The sequence below is a fragment of the Ptychodera flava genome, unplaced genomic scaffold (assembly GCF_041260155.1).
Source record: "Ptychodera flava strain L36383 unplaced genomic scaffold, AS_Pfla_20210202 Scaffold_45__1_contigs__length_1260105_pilon, whole genome shotgun sequence".
Classification (NCBI taxonomy): Eukaryota; Metazoa; Hemichordata; class Enteropneusta; family Ptychoderidae; genus Ptychodera; species Ptychodera flava.
The window spans coordinates 264,686-286,115 of NW_027248367.1; the positions used below are offsets into that span (position 1 = coordinate 264,686).

General features: G+C 36.5%; 1 protein-coding gene across 1 annotated transcript; it reads right to left on the reverse strand.

Annotated features, from left to right (window-relative positions):
• LOC139128178 (uncharacterized) lies at positions 1-21,221 on the reverse strand. Its single transcript, XM_070694013.1, has 5 exons — positions 21,125-21,221; positions 16,675-16,754; positions 15,152-15,230; positions 13,119-13,412; positions 1-2,568 (listed from the first exon to the last, which is right to left on the reverse strand). Exons 1-5 carry the CDS (start codon positions 21,219-21,221, stop codon positions 1,730-1,732), a joined length of 1,389 nt encoding a protein of 462 aa, XP_070550114.1. The 3' UTR covers positions 1-1,729.
• Positions 21,222-21,430: the final 209 nt, after the last annotated feature.

The following is a 21,430-nucleotide window of genomic DNA, read 5'->3' on the forward strand; positions in this document are numbered from 1 at the left end:
TTAACGATTAAAACTATTTGACTTTTATTTCAGATCGTTTAAAATTGACATTTGTACATAGATGTATAAAAATTAAAATCTGAACATACTCAAAATAAACCACTGTTTGTTTACATCCGTTATTTTGTAAGATTATTAAAGACTTCCCATCAGACAAAAATATTGCCACTACTACACTGTGGTACTAGTTCATTGTATTCAAACTACACAGCAAAATCTATAAAATACATTCAACTCTCTTCTAGGGTTCAAAATACATTTAAAATTGTACTGTCTGACAGTGACAAATTAATCTACCGAACAGTCAGTCTATGCAATAATTTTCAAACAACTTATATCTTTATTGTTGATACCTTAATTTCCATCAGTAAACAGCACAACAATGCATTGAAAATAAATTTCATATGTTTTTGTAAATTACCAAATGTCTGAAGAAAATTAAATGTAAATATCAGTGTATCTGTACAATGTCATCATATTGCTGTTGTAGATATCAAAATCAAGAGGTGACGCTCACCTATTCCTGTACATGTTGGTAAAAGTTTGGATTGAATGAAATCTAAAACAAAGGTTTGTTCTCATGAACGTCACGAGAAATAAACGACAATGCCTTAAAATGGCGATCTACGCTGGTGTCACATTTCATGTTTGTTTACATCTTACACACGTCTACGTCTGTGATGTAAGCGTCCTTAGTTACTGGTCTAAATTTTGATACAATGTTTCATACAGCATCAACCACTTTCCCAAGGACCACCGATAATTCTCACTGTAAAGATGTCTAGAGTCACTATTTACAACAAAAGTAGGAAAACAGCACACTGATACAGAACGAAAGCATTGTGAATATTTCAAAACTACCCTTGAAAAGTTTGTACAATTGGTACAACGAAGTAATGCCCAGAGTTGACCCAACTCGCGTGCCCCTCTCAACAAAGTGAGATCGACCTGGATACAACGCCCTCAACGTGCATTCCTGAACTTAGAATGGCGGTGATTGCTAAGGTTGAAGTCGTTGTTTATAAACCATAAATCGGAGTAATCTTCCTCCATCGGATGGAAATATCGACAGATTTCAACAAAATTAACATCATCAGATATGCAGGTATTTTATCTCATCTTATTTTGCACACACAATTGATATTCCGCCCGATATTTATGGCGATGTGATGGAAGGTGTATCTGTACTATTACCTGTAGACAACCCATGGTCAAAACTGATCAAAATTTTCAATAAAAATTTCACAAAATTTGTAAGATTCCTTCATCGGTATACAAAGGAAGTGAGCGACTGCATCTCTAAGATTGTCCAATCCAAAATTTCAATTTTTAAATGAAAAATAACGCCAACATTTAAATACCAACAAACATTTTTGACCAATGTTGTCATTGGGGTATGCCGTGTACAACGGCAGTCAAATACCTCCATGACAAAATTGTCAAAATTGTTGTTGATAAATCCACAAAACATCTCCGTTTTGGATTTCTAACATCCCTGAGATGAATCGACTGACAAAAATCACAATTTTTATCAACAACCATATTTCTAAATTTGTAAAAATAACCTTGCAATCAACTTGTTGCCATGACATCCTTGTCAACAATGCAGTCAAGTCAATGCAATGTGTTCAAACTTCAACGCTCACAAAATTATTCCTTTCAAAAAATTCCTCCAAATTCTGACATTTTGATGTCATGTAGACATACACTTCATGTTGGTGTATTTTATCTACTTGGAAAATACTTTGATTTGGTCACTGCCATACTCTACAACACCAATTTTATCACCCATGACTGCAATGTACCAGGGTCCAATCACATTACCTTCCAACAGATCACAGATCCACTTTCCATCACATCGATATTTTAGGATTCTATCAGAGTAGTTACAAACATAAACATTATCATCTTCATCCACAGCAATGGATCCCAGAATGCCCCCTGGTATCTGACTTTGTCCGAATTGATGTAAAAAATTCAGGTCGCTGTCAAAACACTTGATGCAGTCATTGCCACTGTCATAAACCATGATGACATTGTTGCTGTTTACAACCACAGACACCGGCCTGTAGAATTGTCCTTGGCCACTAATTTGACCATTGACTTCTTTAAGATAATCTCCACTTTGAGTGTACTTGACCAGTCTATCATCTCTGTCCTCAGGGTCCACCAAGATGTCCGGAGAGGTCAAACTCAAAGTGACCAAAACAAAGTCATCCATCAGAGCTATGTCCCAGACTACTTTGATGTTTTCAGGTAGAGTAATTATTTGGATAATTTTACCATTTTCATCACAAACAACAATTTGTTTATTTTCATCATCAAGTATGAAATAGTGGTTGAAACGTGAGATGGCTACACTCAGTGGCCGGAATGGCTTTGCAAACTGACCATCAAAGCTTCCTATGACTTTGTCACAGGTATAATCTTTGTTCAATATCTGTACAATATTGTTACCACTGTCACACACCACAAGTTTATCATGGTGGAAGGCTAAACCTCTTGGACTCTTGAACTTTTGTCCTTGGTCTTGATGTTGACCATTAACCAATGTCACTGACCAGTCACCTGAAAGGTCAAAGGTCAAATCTGTGAAAATTATTGAATGCATTGTTGTACAGCTTACTTTTTGTTCTGCTGTAAAAAGAAACACTTTAATTCACATAATTTTTTCACTGCAACATAATTTTTTTAAACTCACATTGATTCTTTTAAGTGTAATATTATTTTTTTACAACTTCTATCTCAATTTTTGGTCATTTTGCAAATTTACCATGGCAACATTTTCAACAGAAATAGGCAAAATCAGTATTTTTGTCATACATTTTTAATTTTTTATACTAAATTTCCAATTCTTCCAATTTTGCATATTTGTTTATTTTAAAGATGTAGCTATCATGTACCGAAATACGAAGTCATACATTTATTACTAGTAACCATGGCAACATGTTTTTAAGACAATTGCTCAAAATATTTATTTCCTGTAACTTTTGTATTTTATGTAATAGGTCCAAAATTTTTTCGCAAAAGATCACAGATTGTCATAAGCTTGTTTAATATGTATTAATGCATTAGTATTATCATGCATAACAAGTAACCATGGCAACATACATGTTCAAAATTTGCTTTTCTTCATATTCTGTTTTGCTTTTGAAGTAAAATGAAAATTCTTTCGCAAAAGTTGTAAGACTAAAGAAAGCTTGTTCATAGTGTCGCAATACATAGATACATATAACAACAGATTTTTTTTCCATTTGCTCAAAATTACCATTGCCTCATAACTTTGTTCTTAGTTGAAATAAAAATTATCCAGGAAATATTGACATACTGTAGTTCAAATTTGTCATAATTTTTTTAATTTCTGAAACTAAATTTCAAATTTTTCAAATATATCATTTGTTTATTTTTAAGATGTAGTAGTCATGTACCAAAACTTGAATTCATTCACTTATTACTGTAACCATAGCAACGGGTTTTTTTTATAACAATGGCTCAAAATATTTATTTTTCTGTTACTTTTGTATTTTATGCAGTAGATCCCAAATTTTTTTGCAAAAATTCACAGATGGACATAAGCTTGTTTATCATGTATTAATGAATTAGTACAGGCAAGCATAACAAGTAACCATGGCAACATAAATGGTCAAATTTTGCTTTTCTTCATAACCCTCTTGTTGTTGAAGTAAAATGAAAAATCTTTCGCAAAAGTTGTAAGACTGAAGTAAGCTTGCTCATTATGTAGGAATATATTACTACACTAGAGAATTATTAGTCACCATGGCAACAGATTTAAGTCCATTTTCTCTAAATTATCTTTATCTTTATCTTTTTGCAGTTGAAATATAGATTATCCTGGAAATATTCACTGGCACAGAATATAAACTTTTTCAATGATATGCCAATGAATTGAAACACTCATACAATGTTTGGCTGGTATCCATGGCAATGTTTTATTAATATCGCTCAAAAATTCTTATTTAGTCAACAAATTTTGAATTAGTGAACATTTTTAACAAAAATTCTGTAGTGTTCTCCTGCAGATTTGTGAGTGTGAATATAAATGTTGGAGTTTCAGTGATTTTTGGTTTAATTTTGCAGTCACTTTAACCAAGATCTTCTTCTGTACATAAACACATTAGTGCCATAGTGCATACAAGTAACCATGGCAACATAAGATTTAAAAGTTGCTTTTCTTTGTACCTACTCTAGGGGTTAAAATATAATGAAAATTCTGTTAAAAAGGTTAAGGACCGATGTAAACTTTCTATTTGTGTATCAATACCGTTACATTAATACACTTATGTGCTACTAGTGACCATAGCAAGTTTTATTTTATTTGTTTAAAATTCATCATAACAGTTTTCTCATTCAAAATAATATGAAAATTCTCTAGTATCCTTAGTTCTCATACTGTTGCCAAATTCCAAATGATAATTCAATGAATTGATACAGTCTTGGAATATCTGTTTTCCATGGAAACAGTTTCATGATTGTAACCCAAAAATTCTTATTTTCTTTTCACAACTTTTGATGTTCCACCAGACGTTTGTGAGTTGAAGTCTTTTTTATTAATTTTCTAGTCATTTTGACCAGAACTGTACATAAATACAGCTTTACTAGTTGACAGTAGTAATGTTATCTCAGTTCCTGGATCATTTACATATTCCTATAACTTTGGTAGAAACTCAGGGCTTGACAATTCCTATCGCCCGACGCCCGGGACAAGTGAAATTTACGTTCGGGCAAGTCAAAAATAAAATCTGGTCGCCCGCCGGACAAGTTGTTTATACAACTTCTGGCGCAATCAACGCGAACCTAAGTTGCGGTTTGTGCACGTGTCGCCCGATTTGAGTTGTCCTTCACACAAAATAAATGTCAATCACTGACTTTTTTTGATACAATTGTGACGTTCTTCTGCGATTCATTTGCCGACTCACACAAACAATTTTTCGATGATCGACATGAAATTGTTTCATTGTCCAATTAAAAAGTTGCTTAAAATTTGGCGTAAACAGCATTTTTTGTTGTATGCTGACTGCTCCGCCCCAACAAATTAGGTAAAAATTGCAAAACCCAATGCCATAGTACTTATTGGCAATCGACCGTGCAGTACTCAAAATCATTTATGCGGCCTCGCGAGGTAGACGAACATTGTTGGCAGATAGTTTGTGGAGTGATCGCTGTAAATATGAGTATTTTACGGTAATATTTCCACTAATGCAAACAAGGCATTGTGCATTTTTGCGAGCCAGAGCGTAATTTCTGCTCTGCAAATCTACGCAAAAACCAAGCAAAGTTGTTGCCGTAAAGAGGCACGTAGTTTACGACGATGGGCATTGTGTAACTCTGAGAAACGACATTGTGATGATTTACGACGGCGCCACGAGGGCCAGCGTGAGTGGGATCGTCTGAGAATCGACGACTCGATGTGATGATCGATGTTTCTGACAAAAGATCTAAACATAAGCGTTATGATGAGGAAAAACGCCGTAGATGTTATCTCCCGAAATGGAATTTGGAAAGCACAGTGGCCTTGGTTGAAATATGATGGTTCCAAAATGTTCAGTACGTCGTGTCTCAAATACCCACCATTGCCAAACCATGGAGGTAGGAAGAGACTACCTCCATGACCAAACCAAGTGAAATGCTTTTCTTGACAGATACGACATGTTTCGCGTTGAATCGATAAGGTCTCACGAGTTTAGTCAACCGCATTTGCACTGTTGGGCGCATCGCAGATGAGATCGTGACGGGGACAATGATTGTGGAAATTTTGTGGGTCCCGCTTAGCCCGATAGTACGGTTTCACTTGCCAACAATCCGATCGCATGCACTCGCAATGCGTAAACCGAATGACGACGACCAGCGATAGAAACTGACCAATCTTTTTACGACGGCATTTATGCTTGCCAAACACGGGAAGCCGATGTATGATATGTACCTTCAAATTCAATGTTAGCCCTGCGTACAGGTCTGTGTGTTCCCGGCGTTATACGGCCTCTTGTGGTGGAGGCCTACTGAAAAATACTGTAAAATACGCAGGCCTACTTCAACGTAAACTTTTGAAAAAAATCGGCGTCAACATCGGCGAAAATTACCAAGATAAGAAAGCCCTGAAAGCTGCTACGGAATTCGTCGCACGTATTTTGGTCTTGATTATTACAAATGGAGGACAAGTAAAATTTTTGAGAGGACAAGTGAAATTGAAAATCCACTTGTCCGACGGACAAGTGAACTGGAAAAAAAATTGTCAAGCCCTGTAGAAACACACACAAATATTGCATTGCATTCCATAATGTGATTTTTTCCATTTTAATGGTCACACAGATTTCAATTTTCTGAGATATCTGCAGTCTGGCATAGCATCACAGTTTTAGAGATCATTGAATAATGTGTGAAGACAGTTTATGGTAAGTAACTGTTTCTTGCAAAAATTAATCTACGTTTTGCAATCTTTGACCTTTAATTCATTTTATCATATACCGGTACCTATGCCCACATCTCTCCATTTTGGTGACATTTACTGTCACATATTAGCCATCATATTATATGATAAACGTCTACTTTCTGTTACCAAAACTGCACTTTTGGCTCTCATCCGGCAGCCCCCCCCCCCCCCCCCCATAGTCTTAGGAAATCCCATTCAAAAATTACTGAGCAAGATAGTGCATTACGGACAAGAGCAATGCATCCTGGGAAGAACTGATCCATGATGTAATTATTATGTTTTTAGACAAAATCATGTATAATATAGCTTCAACATGTTCAAGGTTATGCTAAAGCCACTTCATCGTGACTTTGAAGGTTTCTTTTTTCAGTGACTTTGTAAAGTCAAAACTTGATAATTACAATGTAGATCAACTATTCCCTCGCCAAGATGCTTGGTTCCAGTCCGTATTACACCATCTTGCTCAGAAATTTTTTGAATGGGATTTCCCCACACTGTATTGGGACAGCCAGATGAGAGCCCAGAAGTGCAGTCTGACCCCCTAGGTAACCTAGACTAGATAAATGTCGAGATAACAACAACAAATGTTTTCAACTTTTGAGTGTTCCTGAGCTACATTTGCAAAAAACAAAATGGCTGCCATTCTGCCTACATCTATAAATCTGCACTGTGTAAAGACAGCATAAACCCTTGAATGTTCTCAATGTCGATCAGTATTTTGCAAATTAATGTAGATTAATGTAATATGGAAAGGTTAAGCTTTTCGCTTAGGCAGTTTAGATTCCTAATAGATTCCTAAATTTTTCTTTATTCTACCAGTAATAATTGAATGAAATGGTGAAAGTTTACAAGATGTCAAAGAGTGATCACTGCATTCATGCAATAAGGTCAAAGTTCAGAGGTAAGTGATCAGTGCATACCATGCAATGAGGTCAAAGTTCAGAGGTAAGAGTTTAACACTGTCCTAGTTTGGTCAGTTGTCCTAGTCGTAGTGTTTGCATTCAACACATGGTTCAATGTGAACTACGTGGGGCAGTGACTAAAGTGTTCATATGTTTCAACACAGGATTTATAGCAGAGTAAATCAATTGTTGCAGCTTGTGTTTGGAAGTGTAACAGAACAAATGATGCAAACATGACAATTCCCTCAGATTCAACTCTGGACCTATCTCTGTTAAATTCACAGATATCATCATTGATTTGGGTTTTTTATCATGGTGATAACTGCTCCAGAATTCAAGCATTTCTATTGTAACCTCAAAATTGCTTTGAAGTCACCTAACAGTAAAATGCCTTACCCTCTCAAGAAAGCTACTCTTTTTTGTTTTCAAATCTGTAGTGATAGGCAAACTGCATCAATACTATTACTGAAAATTTAAGTGATGCGTCATGGAATTTTGATAAACCACGATATAGTCCACATTTATAAAATGTGCACTCTGACCTCAGGTCTATCCCAGAATGCATCAATTCTGATAAAATGGGTTTGTACTAAATTCTTCCTAAAGCTGATTACTGTTCATAACAGAGACAGGATTACTTGATCAACAATGCAGATATTTGTGAAATTCAACACATGGTAGACTGTGTTTCCATTTGATCAGAATTGATACATGTAATAATGATTACTTTCCTGCAGTCAGTGTGTTCATTACAACTGTAGTGGAAGGTGTCAAAGTGACTTCTCTCATGTAGGTTTTTTACAACTTGAAAAAAAGATGGTGTCAAGTGTAAGCATCCTTTGTCAATGACAGTGGTCTGTCAATAGTTGGTATTGTCCATGAAATCAAATCACAACTGTCTCTGATAACTAGTGAACTGCTGGTATACCATGGTGTTTACAAATTTATGTAAACAACTGATGCAATGCAATTAGTTCTCTGAATCGTGTAACAAAAACCAAAAAGCAAGTCACAAATACAACACCTTCAATGAAAGCTACAATGTGCAAGCTCTAACCACAGATCTATCATGCAGTCCATCAATTCTAATGATATAAGGTACCAGGTACTACCGGTATACCGGTATATGGCACTTATGTAACAATTTTTCTTTACATTTTGTTTTCTCTCAGATTTTTGCTGATACAGAACACCACGGTGAAAGTCTCCAAGACTTCAAATTATGTTGTTGTGTGATGTTCTGTGATGTTAAAAGTTCACAGGTGAGTATATTAAAATCTGGATTTTCATAAGTTGCCATTCCTGACATGAATGAAGGCATGGCATGACATCAATGACCTTAATGTGAACTGTAGTCAACAATCTGAGTTAGTTCATGTCAATACCATAGTTTATATCTTTGCCTTTGCATGGGACAAGGGAGTACTAGCTAGTGTAAGTTCAAGTTGTACATGTCATAGTTTTTGATGTACTTAAAACACAGACATAGGAATGTTCTAATGGTATCAGGATCTGACTGAATTAATTCATGAATATATTTTCTGCAGTAAAAATTCACACATTTTGAAGAATTTTTCTGAGGCATTTGATGACAGTTTATAATGTTTCTGTTGTTTTGTAGATTGTGACACATGGCTGATACAATGGTGAAAGTTTCCAGGACTTCAAAGGATGATTTCCTGAGTACCTCATTGTGTCAAAGCTTTGGTGAGTGAATCAAAAACACTTTGCTTTTACAGTAAGTAGATTTTTGTAGGTCTTAGAAGAAGATAATGTAAGGTACAACCTGAAAAGCAATCTATGACAGCAAACTGAGAATCTATTATCTGGGACACTGTACTTTTCAAATGAATTGACAGTGTAAGGTACTGTGGCTGCATGTTATGACCCCGCTGGGAAGGAGGTACTCCGAATATTTTCATGACAGCTTTTTGCCATACAAATTTCTGCGAGAGCTTTTGCCAGCTTAATGAGTTAGTGGGTGTGTGTGTCAATATGTACTGACTGATAACAATGAATTTTAAATTTGACGCCTAAACCAAGCATGGCCAGTGATTGGACAGAAACGCCGTTCCACTTATCACGAACACCCCCACCAAGTGTAACATTTTGTTTATCGGGTCCTAAACGCTATTTTTAGTACAACTTCAGACGTGAGCTGAGCACAATCACCTAAGTTTTCTAGACAAAGCATAAAGAAAATTTTCACTGGCGCTTTACACAGTGTCGCATGACTATGCTTTCTCAAAGAAGCAGGTCTTTAGTCAAGATTTCAAAACTTCAGTACTTGATGCTGACCGAATATGACTAGAAAGTCTATTCATCTGTGCAGTCGTAGCTCTCGTTTTCCCGGACGAATATGGATTGCAACGGGAAAACCCCAAGTCATGCGACGGAAAAAGAGCTTTTCCGTCGCAACGTACGAGAGCTATGGCTGCTGCTACAGCGACATACGAGAAAGAACGATCATCATAATTTGAGTCTTGTTGGTTGAGTTTTAAGAGAAACTTCGTCTCTTGAACGGAGAGATCTGAATTCTGGTTTATGAAATCGAAAACTTTAGTGTATACACAGTCCATCATAACAGACTGGTTTGTAACAGTGTAATACTGTCAGTAAAATTGTCTCGGGTTTATTGGAAGAGAATGGAGAAAATTGAGACATGATTCTTGAAGTTGACCGGCAATGTTAGCAGTGAGTTGAGTTTTCTGTTTGTCTGTGATTTGATATAGTGAATAAGTCAGCATATCAAAATTAGACTACAATATATCTCACATGGCTACACTAGGCTTACATTGGATAAAAGATAAAAACAGTTAACTGTCGGCTAAGTACAAAGCTGGGATCGAGGTACGGGCCCGGGTACGGGCGGAATGAATCCTTGTCCCGGGAACGCTAGCGCTTACAAAAGGCGAAGTTGGTCAGTTTTGTTTTAGTGTTTTAGTGGTATGTCCCCTTGGCCGAAATGTTCTGCACCTGTGAATGCCGGACCCTTGTCCATAACAGAGCAGAAAATATCAAAACAGTTTTGTATATAGTCATTCAAGTCACTTGAACTGGACCATTGATACATGTCATACCGTCGTACCGATTGACACGATCGCAAGGGTAGTACTCGTAGCTGACGTATAATGCATACCATACAATGTCAGCTTAGAGCGTACGGACATAAGCGAGCGCGTTCATGTATGGCCGTGGTTTGAGGGACTGTGGGGCTTAAATACTCGAAATTATCGTGTGTCGCAACGCATTTCTTTTCATTTTCGACCAAAAATGGTGACTTTGGTATTTTACAACATAACATGCACTTTTAATAGTTTGCTAGTATCCGTTTCAACTCAATGGACAATGGACACATCGTTTGATGTCGCCGTTCTCAACTATCGAAAAATCCAATCCTTGTGGACTGACCGTGCAGAGAAATACTTAGAAGAGCCAAGTGTAGAATTTGGGACTTAGAGGAGATAATTTGTTTGCATTCCTGCCAGCCTTATCCGAAGCATTCTTTGTAGTTTTATCGCCCTCGTTCACGCTGAATATTCATAGACGTGGGCACTATCCGGTTCTCGGGGCCTGAACCGGATAGTGCCCACGTCAAAATTTGTATGGCCAAAAGCTGGAATGTTAAGTGGGGGTATGCCACCCACGTTGAAATTATCAAAACATGAATTAAATGTATGATCCATTGTTAGGGATATTGTTGACAAATTGGAGGAATTTTTAGCTATTATTTTACTGCATTTTAAGGTCTCCTTTGTTATGACCAGAATAAGGAATTTCTGGATGAAGAGTGACCCATGTTTAGGGATTTTTGTGGAAAAGTGTTCCATTCAGGTGGCACATACTCATACACATTTTCATGAGAGTGCATCTTAAATAATAAGTCATTATGATCAAAAATCAATGGATTATCCCTGAAAACCTAATATTGAATTCAATGTTCTATGACTGATGATATAAAAAACGTTTTGACTAAAAAAGAGAAAACTAGCCTCAAAATTGGTATATGTATATTTCTTCATCATTTGAAAGAAAACTAAAAAGGTCATCCCTGACAAGTTACAAACCAATGTGATTGGTATTGGACAAACAGTTTCAGAGATGTCAGAGATGCATTTGTTTGAAGAAAATTGAGCAAAAATTGATGATCGGTAAGGGGTAAAAGTGGGTGGTACCCAAACATTTCTACATGAGACAGTTGTTCTATGTATATGAAATGATGTTACTTTAACATCAAATCAAATTTTAAAAGTTCTGTATGAAGATGGGGGAACCCCCCCCCCCCATAGGGTCCTTGGAAATGCCTGGCCAATAAAGCACAGATATTAGTATCTAGAAATGTAGTGACTACAAACACTGCTTCTGGCTTCAAACTATCCCTGTATTTTCTTGATGTAATATGCTTGTCTTTGTTGCATCTCACTGCTAGAGGACACTAGGTGAGTTTAAACTGGTATAGATCCAGTGTCCATAAACATAAAATGTATAAATGTATGTTTGATGCACAGCTTTAACCCTTATTGTGCCATGCAGTATCACTTTCCCATATATGCCAAATTAGGAAAAGACAGTATAAATATGATCCAAAACGTTGGATATAATTTTCAACTACTTGGCATGGTTTGTCATAGCAGGGTTTATAGTCAGTAAACACCTGGTGTTTACAGTATCTGGGTTTTCAGGGGCCTTCAAATGTTAAAGCCCTTGTTAAAATACAGCAAATGGGAGGTATTATGCCTCATTGGTTTATAACCAACTTTACTTGATTATGATTTGAACTTTGCAGGATAAAGATACAGTCAAAACCTGCTGTTATGGTCACCCCTACAGATCAGTCACCACTTTATGTAAGTGGTCACCTTGTGGTAGTCAATGTTCCCGGCCCTCAACAGAACAGGTACCTCACTTATGTGGTTATGCTCAAATTTGTTATAAAACCTGTGTATATTGGTATAAGCCATGCATATCTGACTCTGAATGTCACCTGTCAAAACTGCTTACACTAAAAGCAAAAAATGTGTATACTTTTACTAATTTCTACCTGTGTCACAGTTGATTCAAAAATGACATGCTTGTGTCATATGATTTTAAAGAGGCACATGATATTGAATGACGGTACATTATTGTCATCTTTTTTCTGAATTCACTAGTCAACACACCACCTACACTGAAGCCTGAAGGTGAATGCCAATTGAAGCCACCTTGTATAAAAGGGAGGCCACCTCCATATAGTGGTCACTTTTTCTTGGTCCTATGCTTCACCATTATACATACACAACTTTGACTGTAGTTGTGACATGGACTTATTACAGCGCTTGTCATTTGAGTTTGGAGTTTCACTGTTTGGGACACATGGATTTCTTGACTGTGAAGCACAAGTTGTTTTAGTCTAACACACAACATCAGAGGATGTGCAGTCGATTGCTGCATGTTCTCTTATCATACAGAACGTTAAAAAATAAATACACTGTAGCAGAACTTTTACCTCTCAAAATTCTTTTTCCCCGGTTCACACGTATGATTGGCTCAAAACTTCAGTCTTGATCAACCATGAATATATCCCTGCTTTTCTTTCAGCAAGTCATAGACAAAAATGAACTCTGTGTGACTTAATGGATGAATTGTTGCATTTCGGTCAAGTGATTCTTTGTGTTTAACACTAAACCTTCAGGCATAACAAACAAGAAATCTGTGCGTGTCAAACAGTGAACCTCCTAAGTCAAATGACAAGTGCTGTAATCTAAAACATACAATCAAAGACTTCTTACCTTTCTCTCCTTGTTTCTTCAGATCAGATTGTTCCAATTGATGTTCTAATTCCACTACTTTGTTCTGAAGCTCTTTGATCAGCTTTTCCTTCTGTTCAAGTTCACTCTCTAACTTCTCTTTCTCCATACTGTTCCCAATACGTTGACTGACCAATGACTGCTGAGTACTCTCTAACTTCTGTGTCAGTTCCTTACAGCTCTCTTCCAAGGTAGCCTTCTCTGCCTTTGCCTCCTTCAGTTGAGATTCTAGAGTTGTCCTTTCCATCTCAGATTTAGATTGGATATCTTCAGTGGCTGACGGCAACAAAAAGTGGACACATTTAAACCAACAGTAAGTGTGCACATGCAAAAGCCAAGTTTGTCACCTCTGAAAAATAAATACCAGGATTAATACTCTGGTCGTTCTACATCAGGACAATTAAACATTGTCTATGTCATACATTTTGGTGCATCATAAGTTTTTTGTGTCGATCGTTTTGATATGCTTGTCAGTGTAAACAAACAGATAGCCCATAACATGAACATTTTGTACAAATCAGTCATAATTATTAGAGTCCAACAAAATACATCCACTTGGCAAATTTTGAGTCCTTGTGTTTTAGTTTTGTTGCCAATGTGGGAGTTTCCATTTTTATAAACCCAAATGCCACCGGAACTTTTGAGGCACAGAGTACACTTTCATGCGTTAGACACACAGTTTCAACTGTATTGCAACAAGGAGACCTGGTCATTTAGTGCTGCATCCAGGCCACACTCTAAACCTCCAAAGTTGTGTAATGAAATCAATACTTTTAAAGACTAATGCAATAATAATCCTCGAACAATGAAAACAGGAGAATGTAACGCCTGCATTAAAGGAATATGTGGAAATAATGAACCTGAAGCTGGTCGCATTTCCGTGGGTTCAATAAGGTACTAGAACACACCTTGGGGATCACAGTTGGACTCCATGTAATTTCTACAATTCTGTTCTGATCTACTACTTGTTGGGGATCATTTTAAAGTGCTTGGAGAAAGAAAAACTCTTGAAGTCTTAGTTTTCTCGAAAATCTAAACTGTAATTTTTCTCCATAGAGTTAACACAGTACAGGTGGGTGGCCTTTTGAATTTCAAGTATTGCAAAACTTTGGGTAGCTTGTTTCATTCCAAACTTTGCATGGTGACCCCAGATTTTTATTTGGTATTAAAGAGAATGGTTGAAAGTCTTTCACTTTTGAGGCGCATGCTGCTCTAAAAATTGAAACCGGGGTAAGGTGTGATGTTACACACTATCTATGCTGTTGAGATTCAGAAGATTTTTGTTCTTGAAAAATAGCATAACTTTTATCTGAGATAAATTTCTAGGAATATGCTATCTTTGGAAATCGTGTATAACTTTGCAGAAGGTACGTGCTGACCAAGAAGATTCGCTCTGGCATTAGGTGAATGCCATGTTCCTCGCTCAAGCAAAGCACAACCTGAAATGATTGACAGCTCTCCCATGACGTATTGATATTACCCCAAAAGTTGTTCAAAGTTTAAATGTGGAATCATTATGGAAAACTGCTTGTATATTGCAAAAATAATGAATTCTTGGTTTGTGAATATGACTTGTATATTATTTCCAATATATTTTCTTCATTTAGGTAGGAAAATACAGTGACGTAATAACCATGTTACCACTCGTATTTGACTCATGGTTGCACAGTCATTACATCACTCCTGTTTCCCTTTGCTGAACGAAGAAATATATTAGGGAATAATATCTAAGTATCAGTATTGCTATTGATGAAATGATAATAATCTAATATTCACAATATCTGTATCTTCTATGTCAAATGTAATTGGATGCATGAATGATCATCTTCAGCTGTGTTATAACACTAAGGATGGCGAGTGTCAGTGTGGCCAAAGATCAGAATAGATTACATGAGGATTGATATGTCATAAACTCCTGGATATGGATACCAATCAGAATTTTTATGTTGGCTAATAATTTTTTTGAATATCTTGTGATCTCAATAAGAAGTATAAACATACATTACAGTACTTACATTGTCTTTGTTCAGTCTGAGAACTACTATCCATTCTTTCTGTGACCATTGTGTCAGATTTCTGATCAGTGTCTTCATCCTGAAATTCATCCTGAAATTGTTAATATAAAGTATAACAGGATATCTGATAGGCTGTCCTTTCATTGGTTTTAATGAGATCACGAAATTAACTTTCTATGGTGAATCATAATATATAAAAGGTCTGGCCTGAAGGTGAGCACAGTGTAAGGTTTTGACATTGATATTATAGATTTGTGCAGACCCTCCAGTTGCCTTCTCACTGAAACAGTTTTTGAAAGTAAAGTAAAGTAAGCCTTTATTGAAATCATATCCCTATTGGGATCTTGATCATAAAGTACAATAAAGGTTTTGCAAAATCAACAATGAAAGAGTATTAAATAAAAGATATATATATATATATATATATATATATATATATATATATATATATATATATATATATATATATATATATATATATATATAATAGTACAATAAAGGTTTTGCAAAATCAACAATGAAAGAGTATTAAAATAAAAGATATATATATATATATATATATATATATATATATATAGTACAATAAAGGTTTTGCAAAATCAACAATAAAAGAGTATTAAAATAAAAAATATATATATATATATATATATATATATATATATATATATATATATATATATATATATACATATATACACACACACACAGTCTCTGCTGATGAGAATTGAGTAAAATATAGATTGATTGATTATTATTTAATTCTCACCATTAATTGCTCATATACCTATCACTTTGTTTGCTACGGTACATGTTTTAGAGGTAAAATGGCTGTCAATTATTTTCAAAAATAACAAACAATATATTTCAGCAATTTAACTGAAAACCAAAGTGATAAAGTTGACCAACTGAAATCAGTTAAAACTGGCAAATTACGTAGTAAATCAGTTTATACATGAAGCAGAAAAAATAATTGTTTTTGTGGTTGGCGGCACTCTGCAGCTCGATTTTGAATTCCCGCGCGAGTCGGCAATTCATTTTTTATGGACCTATGTAATTCTCGTAAGAGTTGGGGTGTTTCAAAATGGCAGCACACAGTAACCTGGCTTTTAAAAATGATCAAAAATAATCATTCATGACAAAATTTTCTACTGTTTTTGAACAGAGCAGAGCTTCCCTTGTGAGAAAAACTCATTGCCCAGTAAGATTTGTGGTAGATGACATCATTTATTTCACGCAATCCGTGACAAAGTAGCCAAAATTGCCACCCATATAAAGATCAGTAGTGCACTACTATTTCCTAACTCATAGATATAGAAATTACATTCCAATTCCAAATAAATTGTACACACGGTATCTTCAGTGATCGCTTTGCGAGTGGCTTTCAGCAGCTCTCGCTTTGCTCATGGTAAATAATTATTACTTGTTGACATGTCCCAAATATGAGAATTCTATTATAGAAGTAAATCTATTGATAATACTTTTAATTTAGATCTAGTAGTTTTGTTTAATAATGGTAAACTTACATCAGTGAGTATCTCTTCATCATCTTCTCCCTCAATGATATCATGATACATTTTGACAGGTTCAAGTCCACCTCCATCTCCTGAATGAAAATACGGTGTATGAAATACCCATGCTGATTATTGGTAATAAACAATGGTCATGATTGTCAGTCAGAGGTATATGTAAGGATTGATATCAATAATTCCAATAAAAATGGATCAATGTAGTATGCCCCTTCTTAATGAAGACTTTTACTCAAACATTCCTAAATGAAACTTTCAACCATTCTCTTATAAAATCAACAATAAAAATTGGGGGTCACCGTGCAAAGTTTAGAACTAGCGAAACAAATTACCAAACATGTTTGAAATTCAAAATGGCTGCCATCCCTGTGTTAACTCTATGGGGGAAAATTAAATTTTGGATTTTCGATAAACTAAGAAGGCTTGAAAAGAAATCCCAACAAGTGATAGATCAAAAAAGAATTGTAGAAATTTGAGAGTCTGAATATCTGTCCACGAGGTGCGTTCTACCTTATAATGCCAGAAGGCAAGCACATATAGACATAGGCTTACACCTGTTCTCTAAACCAGATTTATAGTTTACTGACTAAGGGATTTTTTTGCTCTCAGGAAACAGAATTGGACATTTTACATCTCCTGGTATTTGATTGATATTGGTAAATTTTCAGAAAACATTTAGTTTGATTAAAACATCACTTAAATATCAAAAGGTAGGGGTTTGAAATGGCTAGATTTACATCTCACACTTTGTCCAATAACCCACCCCAGCATTTGAGTTGTATCTCATGGTGCCTGGACTCTGTTCAAGAAATGTAGAGAATGCATGCAGTGCTAATAATGTGACTACAATTGAAAACTATCAACATGCAATAGACCTTATTCTTAAATGGCGGACGAGATCTCGTTTAGCCCGAGAAAGCGCGTGAGCTTTGCTTTGGGGGGCAACTTTACTTCCGGGAAGCCATGCGTGCGTACAGTGCATATGGAAGTCATGGGTGGACACGATTCCTGTAGCGCATATGGCTATAGATTTTAAAAGAAGAGATTAGTCTTATATGTCATTTCACCGATTCATAATTTCACCGATTCATAAACTTTTTAATATTCTGAAAAACAACCCGCCCACAACCAACTCACCCAATTCCAACTCGCCCGATACCAACTCGCCCGATTCCATCTCGCCCGATGCCAACTCGCCCGATACTATTTTGCAATGTTTTGAGTACCTTTTATTTCTGAAAACAAATATTGCTAACATGGAGAACCACACACTATGGGGAAAAAGTGCGTGACTAGAGCGAGAAACTGACGCTTTCTCGCAATCAGTGAGAATCTGTTCTTATTCTCACCGCTGTCGGTGAGAAAATTTTAATCTCCACTGGAGATTGGTGAGAAATGCATTCCTTGGCGAGAATCAAGTGTGAGAACAAATTCTCACCGGTGAGAATGAAAATTCTCACTAAGTACAGCGAGAATTGAAATTCACTGGCGAGAATCATCAAGACTCGCCTTTCAGAATCTTTATGATTCTCCCCAATGAACGGAGAGTCTTGATGATTCTCGCCAGTGAATTTCAATTCTTGCTGTACTTAGTGAGAATTTCCATTCTCACCGGTGAGAATTTGTTCTCACACTTGATTCTCGCCAAAGGAGGCATTCTCACCAATCTCCAGTGGAGATTAAAATTTTCTCACCGACAGCGGTGAGAATAAGAACAGATTCTCACCGATTGCGAGAAAGCGTCAGTTTCTCGTTCTAGTCACGCACTTTTTCCCTATAGTGACAGGTGCCGGCTTGAAATATGTGCCAACACGGACAAGTTTTTATTTGCGAATTTCACGTTTTACAAATCTCTTGAAAGAATAAATTTCGTTTGACTTCTTTACGTATAGTGATAGTTACTGCAGTTACTGGCTCACGTCTTTAGGAACAGCAGGACAGTCTTTCACGTCTTTCACGTCTGGCCCGGCATGAAAATAGCTGGCCTCGGGCCATCGGGTTAGCGTACATGGAATCTACAACTACACCCATCTCAAACAACGGGCGAGTTGGCTTCGGGCGAGTTGGAATCGTGCGAGTTGACTGTAATGCCTGAAAATCATACGTCAACACCCAACAAAAATATCACTATGGTGTAGATTCAGAGACGATATTTTCCTGATCTTCATTGGAACAGAACACGAACTCCACGAATTCATAACACTAATTAACAAAATGCATCCTACTTTCAAATTTTCATATGAAAGTTCTTCACACAAAATAACACATCTTGATCTAGTCATTTACAACAACAAAAACATACTGGACACGAGAACACACACAAAACCAACAGATACATTTAAGTTCTTACAGAGAAAATCATGTCATCCAAAATCAACCTTCAAGGGCCTGATCATTATGACATGTTACAATGAAGAAGACTTTAACAACAAAGTCAAAACATTTAATGAAAAGTTAATACAACGAGAATATTCACAACAAGAAATATCAAACATAAATGTGGAAACAAATTACGCAACACTACCGACACACTCATAAATGCACAAGTACACAGCTTGCGAAATTCACGCCAACCCGATGGCCCGAGACCAGCTATTTTCATGCCGGACCAGTGACTCCTGAGGGATGTCTTGCTGTTCCTAAAGACAATGACCAGTAACTTTCGCTATATGGAAAGAAGTTTACCCAAACGTTTTGCTAAGCTTAATACATTACAAAATTATTCAAAGACTAGAAATTTATTTTTTTCAAGAGATTTGCAAACTATGAAATTCGCAAATAAAAACTTAACAGACTGATCGGTACTGCATCTAGCTATAGGCGAAAGACCCTAGCTCATTTTTTTTCGCGAGAGTAGAACGCTATTCAATATGCTCCCCATTTCTGAAGCATGCGAGAAATCTTGTTGTGGTCATAAAAGAGTCCTTGTTTAGCGTATCGACCGTGTCGAGGTAAACTGGATTTCCAGGACACAGCGACATTGCCCTTTAATATTATATCGTATACTGACAGCAACTAGACAACACGGTATCGAAATTAGAATTGTTAAGCTTATATGAGTTGGTGAAATTTCCAATAAGAGCTTAGGCCTATAGGATATTTACCCACAGTTTTAGACAAATCTAGTATCGTATAGTCGGACTACGGAAATCGGGCTCGGCCTGACAGCTGGGCTAGATCTGTAATGTAGTGAAATCCCAGATATACATCGAATATTTAACCGCAATTTGACAAGTATAGTATCGTCTAGTATCGAAGTAATAGTCGGATTGAGGAAGTCGGGCTTGTCAAGATCTGTGAGATGGTAAAATCTCATATATTTTATTGGATATTTACCCGCGATATGACAATCTAGAATCAACTAGTATCGATATTAGAGTTCCGAATATTTATCGGCAATTTTACATAGACCAGACGTGCCGAAGACACAAGGCAAGTCATTCTAGTATCGATATTAGAGTCCCAATTGCCGATAAAGATGAAGTAAATATCTGTGATTTCACAGATCGGGTGTGTCTAGACGCAAGGCAAAGTCATTTTGGAATTGTCTAGTATAGATTATTAGAGTCCCAGCCTGATGTAAAATATCGGCAATTTCGCAAATCTGGCGTGCCGCGATAGAAAGCAAGTCTTTCCTGTGTTGTCTAGTATCAATATTATACCCGATATATACATGTAGATTGTTATGTATGACAGAAATATTTGGTTTCGAAACTTAGCGTCAAATGATCACACTGTCATTCGACAGCCCGATTACGGCTACATCTCGCCATGGCTTATATCTACACCAATAGCCGAACACACAAAATCATGAAAACAGAGAACATAAAAATAGTGTAGGCGATGTGGGGAGCCGCTTTCCCTTTATTACATTCAAAATCTAGTTTGATTGTTAGCTTCTATGTTTTGTACGTATATAGCCTCCATGGAACAGTCGATAGGATCGCAGAGTTTTGTATTGCCGCATGGAGTCACCATTCTTTCATTTTCTCCATGCCAAAACCACTAGGAATACATTTAAGCTTAAAGTCTCTCGTCCAGTCCTCTTGAAATTGATCGAACCGTAGAGAGATATATATTGCGATCCTTTAGAAATGCTTTCAGCTCAGACGCCTTCCACAGTTTCAGTACTTTGTAGGTCAGAGTACTTTTAGGAAGATCGGCTGTGTTCTGCTCATCACTGTCGTACGCCATGCATGACTTGCAAACCATGCTAGTATTCACGAACCGGAAGTAAAGTTGCCCCCCAAAGCACAACTCACGCGCTTTCTCGGGCTAAACGAGATCTCGTCCGCCATTTAAGAATAAGGTCTATTGTGTCATACTTCAGAAACAACAAATGTACCACCAAGTAATACATATTCAGAGACCTGAAGTTTTCCATATAGTCAGAAGTTTTCCAATTACCATGCATTTATGTTAAATGTATGAAACACAGCAAACTTACTGTTTATGAAGAACAGTTCCAGTTCATCAAATCTGGCTTGGTCATATGTTGCTTTCAACTTGAGCTGTAATCCAACTTTAGAAGCCCCCTCTCTCATCTTATCAGTAATCAATAGTGGTTCAAATGAGTCAGGAAAACTACCAGATAGACATGTTTGTTTCAGTCTGTACAGGTTATACATTAGAAGTAGGTCAAGTGAGATTGCCAAGGAGTCTCTTTTGGTACTTTTGGTCACTGTTCTTTCACCAAAGCTGTCCTTGCAGTTTGATCTGCTCTTTGGAGAGAAATGTTATTTGTTAGAATCTC